This window comes from Anas platyrhynchos, chromosome Z, assembly GCF_047663525.1.
Source record: "Anas platyrhynchos isolate ZD024472 breed Pekin duck chromosome Z, IASCAAS_PekinDuck_T2T, whole genome shotgun sequence".
Classification (NCBI taxonomy): Eukaryota; Metazoa; Chordata; class Aves; order Anseriformes; family Anatidae; genus Anas; species Anas platyrhynchos.
Genome location: NC_092621.1, coordinates 25,809,797 through 25,828,783, shown reverse-complemented (window position 1 = coordinate 25,828,783; position 18,987 = coordinate 25,809,797). Strand labels below are relative to the sequence as shown.

General features: G+C 36.4%; 1 protein-coding gene across 7 annotated transcripts in view; it reads left to right on the top strand.

Annotated features, from left to right (window-relative positions):
• Nucleotides 1-18,987, top strand: part of IQGAP2 (IQ motif containing GTPase activating protein 2) — a 127,417-nt gene that overhangs the window by 100,158 nt on the left and 8,272 nt on the right. For all 7 annotated transcript variants that reach the window (XM_038171489.2, XM_038171486.2, XM_038171484.2 and 4 more), the window contains 15 exons: nt 855-997; nt 1,948-2,118; nt 3,513-3,596; nt 3,989-4,060; nt 4,177-4,246; nt 4,565-4,773; nt 5,484-5,633; nt 6,128-6,291; nt 6,988-7,212; nt 8,587-8,727; nt 9,046-9,130; nt 11,210-11,442; nt 13,005-13,137; nt 15,756-15,858; nt 17,481-17,622. In XM_038171489.2, the coding sequence (XP_038027417.1) occupies nt 855-997; nt 1,948-2,118; nt 3,513-3,596; nt 3,989-4,060; nt 4,177-4,246; nt 4,565-4,773; nt 5,484-5,633; nt 6,128-6,291; nt 6,988-7,212; nt 8,587-8,727; nt 9,046-9,130; nt 11,210-11,442; nt 13,005-13,137; nt 15,756-15,858; nt 17,481-17,622 (2,125 nt within the window). The remainder of the gene's footprint in view (nt 1-854; nt 998-1,947; nt 2,119-3,512; nt 3,597-3,988; nt 4,061-4,176; nt 4,247-4,564; nt 4,774-5,483; nt 5,634-6,127; nt 6,292-6,987; nt 7,213-8,586; nt 8,728-9,045; nt 9,131-11,209; nt 11,443-13,004; nt 13,138-15,755; nt 15,859-17,480; nt 17,623-18,987) is intronic.

Genomic DNA, 18,987 nt, shown 5'->3' with positions numbered 1-18,987 from the left:
TGTTCCGTGCATCATCCAGGGCCCACTGCATGCTGAGGAGTATCTAGTTAGTTCCAGAGTCTAGCAAAGATCAAAGTAGCCTAGAGAATTCAAGACATCTTCTCTGACTGTCAATAGGCTAATCTGTCCTGTCAGAAAACCACATTACTCTCCAATTTTTTTTCTGTTAGCAGACAAAGGAAAGGGTTAGACTGCACACTTCAGCCTTATGGACTACTGTCAAAGGTCAGGCTCTGCCAGAGCGTCCATGACCCATTTATGAACCCTGTGGTTTGCCTGGGCAGTAGATATCAGCAACAAAAGTTTGGAGAGGGCATTTTGCACAGTTGACCTTAGCAGCTTTACTTTTTTTTTTTTGTCCATGAGGAAATGGATTTTTTCCTGCCTTTCAGGATGGAGTATTGTTTACTGAATCACTAAACAGGGCAACGATATGGACATAGAAAATGTCCATAGAAAATCTCTGGCGGGAGCTAAGTGTTAATGAGGCCCAGCATCTGGCCAGAAGATAGCAAAAATATTTTCTTAAATAGTCTATTTCAATAGTGAGTGATGATGGAAGATGTGGCATACACTGTTGCAGCAGCAAGCACCAAGTTGGCATGTATTTTTGAGAAGCTGACTATGAATTTGTACAAACCACACAGCAGTTTTGTTCTAGGAGAATGATACTGCCCAGCAGAATAAGATATTTTGAAAATATTCTTACTACAAAATGGGCCAAAATATATAGTGCCTTTTGTATAAAATTGTTCCATAGCGAATGTAGAGATGGGGAGTGAATGGGGAGAGCTTTAACTTATCAGTGTAGAAGGACACAAATATGTGGAAATGACAGCATGTATTGCTTTCAGATTCTACAGAAAGTCCATGGATTAAACTTGTAATGAAAAATATGTATGATTACTACTACAATGTGGAAACAGAGGAAGGTACCTGTGCTGCCCCTGGAGGAGTTATACCAAAAACTTCTTGGTTAACTGGTGAAGAAATCCAGGTAGATGGCTAAAATATTTGCTTTGACTGCAAACATAAAGCATAAACACTTCAGGGATAGATAGCAATACATGACAATATCAAGGGAAGAGGCTGCGCTGGGGGAGACTGAAGATCATTTTGGTTCTGTATCTGCTTCTTAAAATATCAACATGTAAAGTCTGAGACAATAGTGATGGCACAGCCTCCTGTTTTATATATCCTAATGATTTTGGGGCTCCCTAATTGAAGGTTACAACAATGTTTTTAATAGCCACTAGTAGACACTGATGGAGTGTCTGACTGCTTTTTGTATACTTTCACATTTTTTGGTCTTTGTATCTCCAAGTACAATAAGATGTGTGAAACTTGAACCCACTTGCTGTAGAGATTTTGCAATAACATGAAATACAACTTAAATTGCTGGATCACACAAGCCTCTGTGCATTTTTTTATTCTGATGTAGCTCATATAGGATATTGGTTTACTCTGCTGCAGACAGCTCAAGTCACCACAATAGGTCCTCTAGAAACTCTGACTGCAACACTACTTAAATGTGTTTCTATATACAGAGCTCCCTGATTTGGTATGTATTTCTAGATATGACTTCAAAAAAAGAAGCACAAAAAAAAAAAAAAAAACACTTGAAAGTAGGAAAGCAGAACTCTTAATCCTAAGGTTTAAAAAAGATAAAATAACTTCCTCAAAATAGCATGTCCCGCTGGTTAACTCAGGCTTGAAAGGAGTTCATACCCCTCATAAAATTCAATGGTAGTGAGGTAGCTCTTCATACTGACTAAAGTTTAGGGGTAAGTTGTAGGGGTTCAGATATGATGAACATAATACAGACAGAGAATACAGGACAGATTCCAGAATGGTTTTGTCCCTAGGTGGTGGTGGTGTTGTTTAGTTTTGCTTTGTTTTGTTTTCTTAGCTCCTTTTAAATGACCTTTTTCTGTGATATATTAACAGAGCATTGTTGGGCAAGTCACAGCAGATTACAATCGGGAGCAGCTTTGGCTTGCTAATGAAAATCTGATTGTTCAGCTGCAAGCCCGAGCAAGGGGATACTTGATCAGGAAGAATTATCAGGAGAGAAAAGCATACCTCCAAAGCCAGGAACCATCTGCCATCAAAATACAGGTATTGTATTAGAATGAGAATGTAATCTGGCTTGGGTAACTATCTGCATGTGAGTGATTAAGTGCTGTATCACTGCTGAAAACAGACTGCTAATAACAAAATTCTCAAATCAGCAATTCAGACTTCAACTTTTGTAAATGTATTCCTGTCCTAGTTGAAATAACTGTGCTTTTAAATAGAAAACCTCCAGTTTTCAAATAACAGATCATATACACCTGTAATCTAAGCCACTTCAATGGGAAAATCTCAGAAATGCATAGCCTTGGCTTTATTCTGAGGTGTTCAGGTCTTGCATGGTATACCTAACCAAGACTGGAAGATTAGAATATATTTTTTTGAGTATTGAAGCAAAAATTCCTTGGCAAAACATGATGTAAGAAATACATTCCTTTCTAGACTATCCCAGCTGGGAAGTGGTTTGCTTCTGTTCCATGAAGTCATAACTTGGTAGGGAGTGGCAGACGCCCTGGTATTATCAGGCTCTGACAGTGTTACTTGGATGTCTTCTGTTTGTTGAATTCCAAAAGAAGTGTAAAAGTAACATTTCTGTGTGCTGAGAGTGTGAACACTGATGATTATTTTGGTGTCTATAGTAACAACTTAAAAATTCATGATGATAAACACTAGTAGCTCTTATCTGGATTGGGTTTTCACTTTCCTACATCGTGTCTGGGCACAGTAAAGTGATTCACTGCTGTTTAAGTAATTCAGGGCCTTTGAAGAGGTTTAAAAGTGAGGAGAAGTTTAGGTAAATGAAGTTCTCTGATAGTTTTTTATGAGCATTAAAAGAGAGAGGCTGTGAAAAGCCAACAAGTGAAGAACTAGGCTGATGTCACTGTTTGGATAGACAAAAGACACATTATTGTAAATGCTGAGTACAGATGAATGATCTGTACTGCTGAGGTCCTTGCTGAAAGTTTACTTTGAACTAGCAGAAGGAGAACTGAATAAGGGAATTGGCAGGTTGTCATCTGTGGTACAAGGTGATGATCCTGAACGTCTCAGGAAGACCACAGACTTGAGGAGGAGGCCAGGATGAGAACAATGTGGGTTCTATTAGGTAAAGCAACAGCTCTGGGATGTAATGGGCAAGAAGTAGGTGGCTGGGTCTTCCTGTGTGAGGGATGAAGCTAATGACTGGGGTGTTAAAGGTGTACTGGTGATAAGAGTAAGGATGGCTTCAGGGGAAAGGAGGAACTGATATTGGACAACAATTGGACCAAATTGAAATGAAATATCAGGGAAGCTTAAAAATATAAGCAAGATTACATTTAGGTTAATTATCTTTTTACTGCAAAGGATGTTTTTCTGTGTAACGTACACACAAATTGCTAACAATGTTTAAGTAGACTTAAATATCAGTCTCTTATTAACAATGTCTCCTTATAAAACAGGCTTTCTGGAAAGGATTCAAACAAAGGAAAAGCTACGTTGATAGATTAAAGGTGCTTCAAGGCAACGTTGGTGCTATTGTCAAGGTAAGACTCCACTCTGCTTCTGGGTCTCAGTATTCTTCATCCCTTGACTTGGTTCTCTGGTGCCTGGGAATCTGCAGCTAGCAGCAGAAAATGAATGGGCTCATACTCCAGAAATTTACATGGTGCTGAATGTTAATTGGCAGATTTTGTAAATAGAAAGCTTCTTGAAAGCTGTGTGCGTGACTTCTATAAGGCTTTGAGCTTGAGTGGATCATAATAGATTTTCTTACACTTCTCTTTCTATAATACTAATTTAGAGAATAGATATCACAAGCACATGAGACCAGCATGCCTACAACAGAGGACTGTCAGATACAAATTTAAAAGACATGCACTCGAATACACATATACAAACCATTTGTGCAGAATGTGTTATTTTATTTAATTTTCAGATTCAGTCATGGGTCAAAATGTGGCTAGCAAAAAGAGCTTACAGGAAGCGGCTGCAATACTTCAAGGATCACGTAAGTCCTTTTTCTTCATTTTGAACACAAAGCAGTAAATATGGTAATATGACTACATGCACATTATAGAAATAAGTCCTAACTCGATTCTTTTGCTTGATCTTTGTACCTTACAGAATGAAGAAATTGTGAAGATACAAGCATTTCTCAGAGCAAACAAAGCCAGGGAGGACTACAGAACACTAAGTAAGTGGTAATGGTTATTTGTTGTATATCTGGGCAGAAGTATGTTCCTGTGTCACTTTAAAAATAAAAAATAAAAAAAAATCCAAGATTTCTTAGTTTTCTATTCCCTTCAAAAGCAGGTGCAAACAGTTGGAAACCAGTTGCGTTTTACCTATGCTATTTTACATACTTGTACTTTATGATAAATATTCAGCTTATGCTTGTAACTGTTATAACCTTTCTGCAGTTCAGCTTTTTCTACACTGTAATCAGTTTCCCAAGGGTTTTACATGTGTTCAGTAATGTGTTAACTAACAAGCCTATTTTTTTCAACTATAGTTGGTGCTGAAAATCCACCCTTGCCTGTCTTGCGCAAATTTGCCTACCTCTTGGACCAAAGTGACTTAGATTTTCAAGAAGAACTAGAAGTAACAAGATTAAGAGAAGAAGTGGTTACGAAAATTCGATCCAACCAACAGCTGGAAAAGGACTTGAACTTAATGGATATAAAGATTGGGCTGCTGGTGAAAAACAGAATCACTCTTCAGGTCAGCAGACTGTTCAGGTTTACTTAGAAACGTACACTGACAACTTCTATGTGTTAGAGCTCAGGATTAAAGAATCACAGAGTGGTTGTGTTGGAAGTGACCTCTGGAGATCACCAGTCCTACTCAAGCAGGTCTACCCAGAGCAGGTTGACCAAGTCCCTCTCAATGTGGCTTCTGAAGATCTCCAAGGAGGGAGTCTCCACAACCTCTGGGCAACCTGTGATAATGCTTGGTCACCCTCAGTTAGTTACAATACTGGCAAATGAAACACTTGCTTTGCTTAAGTAATCTCGTCAGAATAGCTTTCGTGAGAAGTTGCTCTTTTGTCCTGAGTGGTATTTCTGTTTGCTACTGAATGTCACTTTGTTTTACTAGTTTGGACAACAGTAATTATTTGGCAGACTTAAAGCATTTTGGTAGAATGGAGTAGTCTTCTGATCATATTTGAGAGATTAAATAATTATTTAATTAAATAATTCATTAAATAATGAATAAGTCTATACATGAGATCAGATTTCCCAAACAGTCACTGTTGGCAAGCCATAATGGTGGCAAAAAAAAAATGTTCAAAAGACCAGCTAGTGAATAAAGTCGCAAAAAGTACAAAGCTACTAATAAATGACCTGATAGCAACATATAAAATAGTTGGAAAAAAAAAATCCGATATGCCTTCTACATTTACATATAATATAAAATTTTGATCATTGCAGGATGTGGTATTGCATAGTAAGAAACTTAACAAAAAGAGCAAAAATCAGCTAGAAGAGATGGTTATGGTTGATAAACAGGGTATCAAAGGATTGAGCAAAGAGAGAAGAAAAAAACTGGAGGCATATCAACACTTATTCTACCTATTACAGGTAAGTCTTAGAGTAAAAATAAATATGACAAAATTGCTAAAGGAAAAAAGTATATTGCTTGCTCTATTTTAGCAATGTCAGTAGCAGTTATGAAAAGATTTCCACAGGAGTGTTGTATGTAGATCACGGTAGATACTATCTTGGTCTTCTAATGTTTCCTGCAATTCAGAAAATCCATGCTGTCCTTAAATTGTGCAAGAAATATAGATGCTTTATTGTTGAGAATAGCTTCAGGCTATACTGAAACCAAATAAACGTTTTCTTACATATATCTTTCAGTCCACGTGAATTAGTGTTAGTTTTATCCTTCATTGTATGTGGTGGAAAGGAAGCTGTCTGATAAGCAGCTTAAAGCGTATAATAAATTTTTTGCCCTTCCAATTAATCACATCACACCTAAAATTTTCTAGAAGCTTAGATCTTCCCAGGGCAGATGCACTTTGTAGGGATGGTTTATCTCAGAAAATAGTGTTCAAATAATTTTTGTTTTGCAGACTAATCCCATGTATCTGGCAAAGCTGATTTTCCAGATGCCTCAAAACAAATCAACCAAGTTTATGGATACAGTCATCTTCACTCTCTACAACTATGCCTCTAATCAACGAGAAGAATATCTGCTGCTCAAACTCTTTAAAACTGCTCTAGAAGAGGAAATAAAGTATGTACATTTAGTACAAGACTTCAGTTAATTTGTCTGACAGGCATTTCAGTAAATTCTTCATACCTAAAATAATTTGATGGTTAAATTTTTAATTGCTGTAAGACTATATATATCAATTTCAGTGGAGAATTTTGCTTTCAAGGTAATAATTTACCCTGAAAATTAAATAATAAACCCTGTAAAATTAACACTTCAATTCAGAAAAATTTTCCTATGTTGAATACTTTTTTTGATAGTCACTTAAAAGGGAAAAAAAAAAAAAGCTGGGCTCTCTTGCTTTCATGATTAGGTATTTAAGGGTGAGGAAACTTTTTTTTTTCTGCATAGGTTTGTATTCTGAAAGTGTAGTGGAGATTGTTTTGTTTCTTTTTTTTTTTTTTTTTTTTTTTTTTGAAAAATTACTAACTTGTTTTATGCACTTAACAGGCATTTGGACCCTGACTTGTTTTCTTATGGATTTTTTTAGTGATCATTCACTATGCTGTGTTCCAGGGACATTATATTAATTCTCACTAGCATTCAGATACTAACTGCTACAATGTTATTCTATAGAGGAGTCTAAGAAATAGTCTGCATAAACATGTTTGAATATGCAAAAAGGGTGCTTTCAAAAGAGTGGTCTGAAAAATGCTTAAAAACAGTGATAACTACATACATAAGTAAGATCTGTAAACTTTTCTATTGTTGATACAGCTCTAAGGTAGACCAGATACAGGATATTGTCACTGGAAATCCCACTGTCATCAAGATGGTTGTCAGCTTCAATCGAGGTGCTCGTGGACAGAACACGCTGCGCCAACTCCTGGCACCAGTAGTGAAGGAGATCATGGATGACAAGTCCCTCATAATCAACACTAGTCCTGTAGACGTGTACAAGTCATGGGTAAATCAGCTAGAAATGCAGACTGGTGAGGCCAGGTAAGGGAGGAAGCTGGATGTACCATACCATCTCTTACACACTTGAGGGATCCCTCAGTTTAACTTCCCCTTTCCTTCTCTGACAAACTGTGCTTGTGTCCATCTGTCGTTCCCCCATCTTTCCATAACACAGTAGGATGCTTACTTGGGGAGAAGTGCTTGAAATATTGTACTTCAACCTGTTCTGAACAATATATTACTTTTATAGAATCACAGAATGGCTTGGGTTGGAAAGAACATTAAAGATCACCCAGTTCCGCTCCCCCCTACTATTGGTGGGGATACCTACTACTAGATCAGGTTGCTCAAAGCCCCACCCAATCTGGCCTTGATTGCCTCCAGGGATGGCACATCCACAGCTTCTCTGGGTAGCCTGTTCCAGTGCCTCACCACCCTGAGAATAAAGAATTTCCTCCTTATATTTAATCTAAACCTACCCTCTTTTAGTTTAAAGCCATTCCGCGTTGTCCTATCCCTACACTCCCTGACAAAGAGCCTCTCCCCAGCTTTCCTGTTAGGCTCCCTTTAGGTACTTTAAAGGCCACTTTAAGGTCTCCCCAAAACCACCTCTACTCCAGGCTGAGCACTCTCCAACTTCCTCAGCCTTTCTTTTTTCTAATTTTTTTAAGTGATCCCAGGGGTTTTATTCAAGTGACATCTGTACCACTGCTTTGATTGCTTATGGCTTGAGGGGAAAAATGAGATGAGGAAAAGGGGAAAGAAAAGTTCTCTGTGAATTCCCCCTTCCCTTCATCACCCTTGCTTTCTAAGCTTGTGGTCTACAACAAATCACACAAGCCCCTCTAGCACTCCTACAGATTATTCTAGAAATGATGCCAGATGATCCCAGTTCCTGAAAGTATACTTGCTTGGAATCTAAATTTGCTTCCAAGTGTGACAGCATTCCTTAAACCTTTGGACTGGCTCGGGTTAATCAAAAAGAAAATCTAGTTTGTTTCATTCCACTTCCTTTCAGATATGAATATGATCAAAAGTCATTTACTTCATCTTTATAGGTATAGTAAGCCATGCTTTGAAAGAATTTACAGAACTTTGTTTTTATAGCAATGTGATAGCACTGTCCTTCTGAAGAACTATGAATTGGAACTTTTTAAATCCATTATCAAATTTAGGAATCCTCTTTTGTAACAAAGGGAAGGAACATGGCCTGTGTGGCCCTACCCAAATATAGAGTTCCCTCCAAAAAAGAAGCTAATGCACCTGACACTCTTGTTAAAACTCTTGTTACTTTGTAAACTTCAGCTGTATTTGTGTTTTTGTGTTCACTGACTCCTATGAGGCAATAACTAAATAAATAAATCTAGTTTATTCTCTGATATGCTTAGCATGGTTTAATATCTGTTTCCTTTACAGCAAATTGCCGTATGATGTTACTACGGAACAAGCATTAACACACACAGAAGTAGTCAGTAAATTGGAATCATCAATTCAGAGTTTGCGAGCAGTAACTGATAAAGTTCTCACATCCATATTTTCATCTCTCAACATGATGCCGTAAGTGCTAAGTTGAGATTCAGTTCATGTGAATGGTGAAGCTTCATATAAACCTTGTCAATTGTGATCCTTTCAAATTACATGGTTTGATATGTGCATCTCCTATGACTTCCCCAGTAGAGGGAGTGGTTTTCCTACTTCTACTCTGCTTTAATCTTGTGAATGTCTCCATATACTTGAAACTTCTTGTATTTTCCATTACGATTTGTTTTGTGTTTTAAGTAGCTGACAAAAGAAGCCAGTAACTTGGCTTACTAGTATGATTTGTTTGTTTCATCTAAGTCTTTCCGGTTTTCTTTTTGTCTGTTCCACTTGTAGCTATGGAATGAGATATATAGCCAAAGTTCTGAAGAGCTCACTCCATGAGAAATTCCCTGATGCAACAGAAGATGAACTATTAAAGGTAGACTTCCAAGAGGAAACCACCAGCCACTTGTTCTTTTGATGCCAAAGGGGGTTTTTATTGACACTAAGCATTCTAATGAACTGATAAACAACAGCATTTATCTGAAGGGATCTGGTGTTACTTGGGTTTTAAAGGGGTGGTAGAAAAGGAAGATAAGGGAATTCAGTTGTCACAACCTTAGATTTCTAAGTCTGTGTGCTCAGCAATTCCTAATGACACTGCTCAACTTCTTGTTGATAGTCAACTTAGTAACAGTTCTTAGAGGTTTGGTCTTTATTTGAATCATCATACTTACTGGTTTTATATTTTTGCCATTGCCACTAGAGGTCCTTTCATGAAGAACACAGTGGTCTTTATTTTTATGGTTTTTTTCTTCCCTGAAGTTATCATATGAAAAGTAATATATTTAATTTAAAAAAAAAAGTTAATGTTTTAATTTAAAGACAGTGTGAAAGAGCTCTAAAAACAATTTACAATTAGGTCCTTTCATTGTATTGCACACACTTAAGGTAGTTCTAAATGTTGTGGAAATGAAGCTTAGACTGAAAAGTAAAGTGTGAGTGAAGGTATTGTATAGGCACTGTGATCATCTCTAACCTGTCACGTAGTCATTGCCCCTCTTTAGGGGCCTTGCTCCATGAGCCAACAGCCAATTGAAAGACTGACAACTCTCAAATTACAATTATTTATATTTCAGTAAAGGTGTTTTTATTAGTGCTTAATGAGATGGGTTTTTAAATTGCAAGGTATCCATTTCAATGGGACTAGCCGTGTGTATATATATGGCACCAGACAGCATTTCTGAAAGACTTCTATCTATCACTTCAGCAAGGCAGATTAAAAGTATTGCTTGACATAAGAAATAAGTAGAAAATAGAGCATAAAGAATCCAAGCCTTTATGCAAGCTGGAGGTTCTACAGGTGACTACACATAAACTAAGGATCTTTGCAGAAAGAGAAGTCCTTTCTTTTTCTGGGACCAGGAAAGATATTAAACAGTCATTTGCATGACACAAATTACTGCAAGATCATTGTAGAGAGTGCAGTTTTGGAAAACGTGTTTTCTAGTCTCTTAATAATAATTAAAAAAAAAAAACATTGAGACTTGTCTCTTAATGTCAATAGATGCATTAAACATGGGCAACTGTCTGTTGCACTTCAGAAAATGAACCTGTGGAGACAAACCTATCAAAATCTAGAAGGAAAGTTGTATGTGTCTTGATGTGTTCAACTCAATGCCTTACACTAGCTTGACTAAATCTAGCAGTACCAAATTGAAACCTTATTTTGAAAGTCTATAACTGATGCTTTAAAAGGCCCAAATTCTAAATACAAAAATTAAGTGTTGCTTAATTAAAAATATTCATTACAAAGTTTGGAATATATATTTTTTTATTTTTGCTGTGGATCAAATCCAATGAATGTAAGAACTGACTTAGAGCTTAACGGAATACTAATCTTTTGAAGAGTTATGACAAAAGATTGATTCCATTCTTTTATGAATTTGTTTTTTGGTATTTAATGATATTCAGTTTTTGTGTTAAGTGTTATTGAGACATTTGCCAAAGTGTTGGAAGAATTTGTTGTGAGATGAGCAGTTGATTTTTCTCTTCCTTAATAGTTTACTAGATATTTAAGGGCTATTTTAAAGTGAATATTTTACCCAGAAACTTTGTTACTCCAAAGCTTAAAAATAAGCTATAGTTTTTATTACTGGTTCTGGTTTAAATATAAATTTGAAGATTCCAGTATATGTCTGGTAGGTTTCTGACAGTCGAAAACAGACGGTTATTGTAATGGAAATAATGTAGTTGAAATCAAGCAATTCTATTTCTAAACATTTTTTTAATACATAGCTGTGTGATATCTTGGAAACATATTTTAAAAAGTACATGGCTGTACACAGAAGTATGTATGCTTGGTTTTTTATTGTGTTATGGTATGGTGCACATTCCTAGGAGTTTTTCCTTGTTTTCTACCACCAGTTCATATGGTCTAAGTTGGAAGTGATTGATAATGTTCTGTAAAATGTGATTATGTATGAAAAGGAAATTCTCTTTTTTTTTTTCTTTACAGATTGTTGGAAACCTCCTGTACTATCGCTATATGAACCCTGCCATTGTTGCTCCTGATGGTTTTGATATAATTGATATGACAGCCGGGGGCCAGATACATCCTGACCAGAGGAGGAATCTAGGTTGTGTGGCAAAAGTCCTTCAGCATGCTGCTTCTAACAAGCTCTTTGAAGGAGAGAGTGAACATCTGTCATCTATGAATGCTTACCTCTCACAGACATACCAGAAGTTCAGGTATGAAAGGCTCTCACAAGTAGCTATATAGTAAGAATGCTCTTCTAGGATGAGTAAGGAAGACTAGTTCGTGCATTCTGCAAATAATAACACCCTGCTTAAAGTTGAATGTTGAAGGATTCTCACTCACTGAGGAAGCTGAAGCAGAAGGAGCATGTTGTATTCCTTCTTCAGCATTACTTGGAGCACCAATCAGCCCTGCTGATTTCATTGCAGTAAGACTTCCTTACTGCAAATACAGATAATGAAAGCAGCATGAAATGATTCACAGTCTAGCAGAAACATTTGTGTTCCGCAGTTGGGTGGGACAGCTGAATGTTTTTCTGAGGAAAAGACTTACTGATGAGAAAAAGTTGCTTTTTTCATTTTTATTCTTTCATCTTTGTACAGTCACAGGAAACTGCTTGTTTTGTTACACTACAGGACACAAGTTTGTTAGAATTACTGACCATCTTTTCATGTGATTGCTATTATACTGAAGTGTTCTTCTGCCCTGTGTCAAACTTATTTTTGTAACTTTTATGCTTATTGACCATGCTTAATAAAAGCAAATGTACTGTTCATATAATGTGTTTCCTTGAGAGATCAGCCATGAACACAAAGGCATGACCTTAGTCACTCTGTTTATTTAAGTTATTATTTGAGGGCACGACACAAACATGATGAATAGGGTAGAAAGTGTAGCAAGATCAACAAAGGTTAATAAAGGAAAGAACCTACTCTAACTAGCCCTTTGATTACTACAAAAGAAAGAAATCGTCTTTTAATGAAGCCAACTTCTTACTAGACTGATTCTCTGGGGATCTTTACTTAAAACAGAAATGCCCTGCCTACCTTAGGTACCAATGGTGGTTAATCCCAGCTGCTCAGATTCAGATCCACTGACTTTGGAAAACAAACTTCCTTGGGCAGGAGGACCTTGCTGTTTGTTGGTTGTCTATGCATATCCCTGAAGTCGTTAGTAGCTCAGAGTAAATCATTGTCTTGTAAAGTAGGACTCTGTTCTCCACATAGCTCCAAGTTGATATAATGCTTGAAGCATTTTTTGCATTTTCTCCTCTCAAGATCCTTGGATTTTAAACAATGCCATATTTTATGACACCTCAGTTTGATTCGAAGAAGTGATTTAAATTTTGTAGACCAAAGTTTAATAATTTGGTAATTTTATATAGTTATCTCAAATAATTTCTTCTCAGCACACTTCATACTACAAAGTGCATTTATAACAACAGAGGGTATTTCTGTGGAAATCCTTTCATAACTTCTTAAGCATTAAGTATGGGTTTCTCTAAATATTTTGGATTTGCCAAGTTATCACTCTGTGCAGAATCAGCAGAAAAATCTTACCTCAAAAATAATCTTTCACCAGCTGTCCAGGAAGTCGTCATTAGTGTTTGAAGGAACCTTTCTTCAAAGACAATGTATTTACACATCAACATAGAGTAGATTGCAGATTATAAGACAAATATAATGCAAATTGAAGACTTGCTTATATTTTTAATACAGCCAAAATAAAGAGAATTTATAGCTAACAATTATTAATGTCTCTCATTTTCTCTTAGAAATTTTTTTCAGGCAGCATGTGATGTTCCTGAACCAGAGGAGAAATTCAATATTGATGAGTACTCTGATATGGTGACCCTCAGCAAACCTGTCATATATATCTCAATTGAAGAAATTATCAATACCCATTCAGTAAGTGGATATACTTATTAGGAGACTAAAATGTATAGATTATGAAATAATTATCACAGTCTCTGAGGAAAGTTTAAAGTGTGTTTCTTTTGAAAGAATTTCTTCAGTCTCTAGTATGGTTTGACATTGAGTATTAAATTTTCCTAGAGGACTGCTTCCATGTAAAAGCACTATCTTGAATAACAATGAGAATATAACATTGTATGATGGGAAAACATTTTTGTTTCCATCTAGTGTGATATTGCTAACTTATTTATATTTATAAACACTTTCCTATCTTGGTTAAGAAAGTAAGCCCAGTTTGAAGAAGTTCCTTAGATGCTAGGAAAACAGGAAATTTCAGTGTATTTTGTTTCATACATCATATATGCATTGTGTTGGAAGCAGACCTAAATATCTGATTTAGGAAGGACAAACTGGATTTCCTGTCAGATCTTTTTTCCTGGGTAAAGAATAGAATAATAGAATCACAGATTAACTGCAGTCCAGAGTTTGATTTAGGGTACAAGTTATGTCTTCCACGTGGTCTTCATGAAGCTGGGATAATATTTTCTAGCTTAAAATATTATTTTCTAGCTTAAAAAAAAGGGGGGGGGGGGGGGCAGGAGGAGGGAAGTACCACAGAGAACCTCCCCTTATGTTTTCAGATATGCTAGAGAAAAAGAGTGCTCAGCTTCCAGTATACCACATTGCAAATCCTCTTATAGCCTGGTCTGCTAATTCCATACATGCCGGATAGTCTTTGTATCTACTTTTTTCTTTTAATTTAAGGCATAGACCTATTCCTTTATGCCACTCATTGGTGACATTTATACACTAGTCTTATTCAAATATTACATCTAGTGAGGTTGTTTTTTCTCTATGTCCTTGGAGTTGAAATTACTATGTTATTCTGGTTTTGTTGATAAAATATCCTATAAAATATGAAATAACTTAATGAAAGTAAATTGCTGAACAAAGGAGATCAAGAAGATTGGTCTTTTTTGATAATATCACAACACTGTTCTCTGCTTGCAGGAAGTAAGCAATTAGGTGGGAATTCTACACATTATTTTAGTGCAGTAACTCTAGCAGATGATCTTCTTTTACCAATACCACTTCTTCCACCAAACTTCCTTTCATCTGAATTGTCTTCTCCCACTGTATCTTCCCTATGAATGTAAATTCAGCTTTCCATTCTGGTCATACAGCTCAAAATTAGTTTGAGTAACAGGATGTACATAAAAATCCTGTCCTTTGTCATACATAGTTCAGTTTAAAAAAAGTTCTCAAATCTGACCTTTATCATCAGATCTGGTGGTAACTGCTTAACTTATTTTCTTTTCACAGCTCTTTAGGGTGTAGCTGGAATGAGACATCTGTTAGATTCATTAGCTTTGTTTTTTTTTGGTACTTCCATGTTTTTGTCTTGCCTGAGAGAGGACTTGTTCTGTGAATGTATTCATTCTGTGCTTGTATACAGTTAAGCATGGTGGAGCTTTATTCAGTATGAGTAGAGTTGCTCAGCTATTTCCATAATATCATACTCAATGCTATGTACAGTGTAGAGTAGTTGCTGCACTTAAGTCTGAGAAATTAACAATTACAGACCTATAATTCTCACTTAAGACTGAGAAATTAAGTTACAAGCCTATAGTTCTCACTTAACTGTCCTGTTAGTATGACTGAAACGCTGACGTGCCTTTGCTTTCTGGACTTGGACCTTTTAGTTGTCAGTAAGTTTATAGTAACCATTAACTTTTTCTAAAAATAGCTTGCAGTGCTTAAACTACTTAATATCTTGGAATTTTTGGCTTCTATGCATGCTTTGCTATAATTAAATTTCAAAGAAGCTTGGTGACCCTATCCCTTTTCATCAGGCTTTCATATAAGGAATACTTCTATGGGAAATGAACTGCTGGATTTTGCAGTCATCAACACTGTCAACTCAATCTAACTCAATATGAGGTCACTTTATCATCAATAGTGAGAACCTGTTTACAGGAAAATGCACATCCATGGTCTTTAGTAACTTGTTTTACCAGTATTTTTGTGGCTTAGTTTTGGGAAGATGTCTGGGTGCAATGAAAGTTACTGTGAATATGTTCATAAATATGCAACTGCTGCTTTACTGTTTCTTATAGTTCTAGGTGCTGTATAGATTCCTTTCTTTCTTATAAAACTGAAAGGTATTTCTGAAAGGTATCACTAACAGTATTGTATTTCAAAATAGCTACTATAATGGTTACACAGGGGGAAAAAATAAATATCTTCCTATGCAACCACTGACCCTGTCTTCATCCCTCTGTATTCTCAGTTCAGGATGCTGCATTGAAAGGTACTGCTTGTGTTATTACCCTGAAGGCAAATCTTAAACTTTTTTCTTCTCAGTTGTGATGTTCAGCACTGATGTTGATTTGCAGAGGAACACAGCAAGCTGCCTTACTGCAAGAACAATTCTAAAGTCTTTGTCTAGAAAGGTGTATGTTTCTTCCCCCACTTCCCACCCACTTTAGTTCCTCCATAATGCTGATAACAATCTATCTTTTTTTCAGTATATAGTCTCCAGATTTCTTTACAAGTATAAAGACATTGGTATGGCTTTTTGGAATTATGTCTTTATGTACATTTGTTTATAGCTACTGTTGGAACACCAGGATGCCATTGCCACTGAGCCAAATGACCTGCTGAATGAACTGCTGGAAGGACTGGGACCTGTTCCTGATGTAGAGTCTTTCCTTGGTATGTTGTTTTTCATCTTCATGGTTGACTTCAATTTGGGGTAAGACTAAATGGGGTCTTGATTTAAATACTACAAGATACATAAATTCTCATCTCTCTGATGTTACCAGATTCTGCATTTACTGTAAACATGTTTTTTTGAACACTTGCTGTGACATTCTCAAAAGTGAATTCACACTTTGACTATAGGTGATCCTGATCAAAATCAAAGCTGATGCAGAGTCAATACAGGTAGCTATCTCTGACAGCATCCTTGAGATGTGTGAAGAGCTTCTAACTGAAATTTTAACTGAATCATAAGGTTGGAAAAGAACCCCCTCCAAGATCATCTGGTCCAAACATCACCCTACAAACAATGTCACCCACTAAACCATGTCCCTAAGCACCATGTCCAACCTTTCCTTTAACATCCCCAGGGATGGTGATGCCACCACCTCCCTGGGCAACCTGTTCCAATGCCTGACTGCTCCTTCTGAGAAGAAATGCCTCCTAATTTCCAATCTAAACCACCCCTGGCACAACTTGAAGCCATTCCTTCTATTCCTATCGCTAGTTACACGTGAGAAGAGGCCAACCCCCAGCTCCCTACACCTTCCTTTCAGGTAGCTGCAGAGAGCAATAAGGTCTCCCCTGAGCCCCTTCTTCTCCAGACTGAACAACCCCACTTCTCTCAGCCACATCCCGTAGGACTTGTGTTCTAGGCCCTTCACCAGCTTCGTAGCCCTTCTCTGGACATGCTCCAGGGCCTCTGTCTTTCTTGTAGTGAGGGGCCCAAAGTTGAACACATTACTCGAGGTGTAGCCTCACCAGAGCTGAATACAGGGGAGGATCACTTCCCTGGCCCTGCTGGCTACACTATTCCTGATACAACCAGGATGCCACTGGCCTTCTTGGCACATTGCTGGCTCAAACAAGCATCAGTCAGCGCACACAATATTGAAGATTAATTGTGATACAAAATCCAAACACTAGTGTTTGTAAAAATGATCTGGTTTTGTTCAAATTGCCGGACAGGGAAAAAAATATATTTTAAATAACCTAAACTTCGTATTTGCTCTTCTTGGCCACAAAATTGCAGAGAAACTTTTAAATACCAGTTTTAATTTGGAGACTTATTTTTCCAGTTAAAAATGGGGTTTAAAAATATATTTGAATTTGTAATGAATAAATGTGGCTGATATTTCATTTGCCTCAACAGTATTAGGAAATGAACTGCATTCCTTCTTGTTTAGAAAGTAGCTATAACATCACAGGTAATACCAGGCTCAAGGTAAATAGCTACAGCTCTTTCATTTTTCACTGTCACTGCAAGTTAGGATAAAAGATATTAAATCATTCTCCTTTTGAAAATAAGATGTGAGTCTCTTGCAGATCAGTACTCAAAAGGAAATTATTTGAGGCATTTCCAAAATATTCTGAGTTTATAAGTAGATGGTTTATGGTTTTATTTATTCAGTGTTCCCCCCCCAAAAGACTGCTTTTAATGGTAGGAATGGGTGTGTTATTAAATAAATTTAAAACTTCTGACAACACAATTATTTGTTAAGGTGGTGGTTTTGTTTTATGCATTGACTCTTGATAAAATTAGCAAACTGAAGTAAAAGATATTTCCTTTCTTACAGGAGAAGGATCTGTTGATCCCAATGACCCCAACAGGGAAGGCACACTGAATCAGCTTGCAAAAACAGAGATTTCACTGTCTTTGACGAGCAAATATGAGTTACGGGAAGGTGAAGATCAGGATCTTAAAAGCCTGATGATAAAGTAAGTTTTGCTCAAAAATCTGTATTTTTAAAAATAACTGATCAATGACTGGGTCCATAATCTGTACAGAATGAATATTTTCTGGGAAGCTATAAAAAAATTCTGCTTTAAAACATCACAGTCTTGGGAAAGTTGAGATGAAAAGCTGTTTAGATGCTTAAGGGGTGGACACTATGAAACTGTCTTCTCTTCCCCCTGAAACAAAAACACTTCCCTGACCTACTGCCATCAGGCACTGGAACAGGATGTGACTGTCACTTTAGTATGAATAGTGCATGCTTTTATTTTATGTAAAGGAAATGATGTTTATTCTATTCCTTTATTAAAGGAATTGATGTTTATTCTATTTAGTCTGCAGATTGAGGACTGGGTACTTGGATAACCTACTTTATAGTCCAAAATTTTGTCATAAAATCATATACTATCAATGGCTTGTGCATATTCTTTAGAATTATTTAAACTTGTCCAGAATAAGGCTTGTTTAATATCCTGCTGCTACTTCAACAAAGGGGAGAATGGGATTGTTTACTTCTCTACTTCTCACACAAGTGAGAAAGGTAGAAATTCACTTTAAATCCTTATGTTGTATTTCCCTCTAATGTTCTTGTAAGCACTATGAGTGTAGACCCAAACTTCAAGTTTTTTCAAAATCAAAACACAGAGGGAAAAAGAATTTACTAGGTAGTATGCGAAGTTTTATTTTTGAAGAAAGTTCTTAGCTATAATGTCTGTAGTCCAATCTCAAAGTCAGACTTTGTTCAAAGTCTGGAAAAAATATAACATTTTAGGTACAAGAAAAACTTGTTATCTATCCTAAAAGGAAAAGAAGTTTTTCTACTGTAAGATTTACATATTTCATCTGAATCAAACAAAAAAATAGTTTTTCTCTATCCTGTTATCGAAAGTGGAGACAGTGAAAAGACTGCAAAGACAATAGCAAATCAGAACGGTGTTAGTTACTTGGTGTTCCACAGACCAGGGCTCTAGAGCTATTCCCAAAGTGTTGTGGGTTTTTGTGGTTGTTTTTATTATGGATATGCCTGCTGTTGTCACTGAAAAACAAACAACAACAACAAAAACTGTTCTGTTTTTCCTCTATGTCAGACTAATATGCTAGCCCTTAACTTTATCTCTGAAGATATTCAAAATCAAGGCCAAAAGAAACATTTAAAATCATTTTCAATCCTTTACATTGTGTGGAAATACATTGAAATAATAGCAAGAAAATTAACAGAATTTAACTTCTTTGCATAAGTGCTTTCAAGTAATCTCAATGACATTTTAAGATCTAATAAACTGACAGAAGAATAAATAGCAACCTGTGTTAAACTGCAGCAAAAAAAAAAAAAAAAGTTAAAATACTTG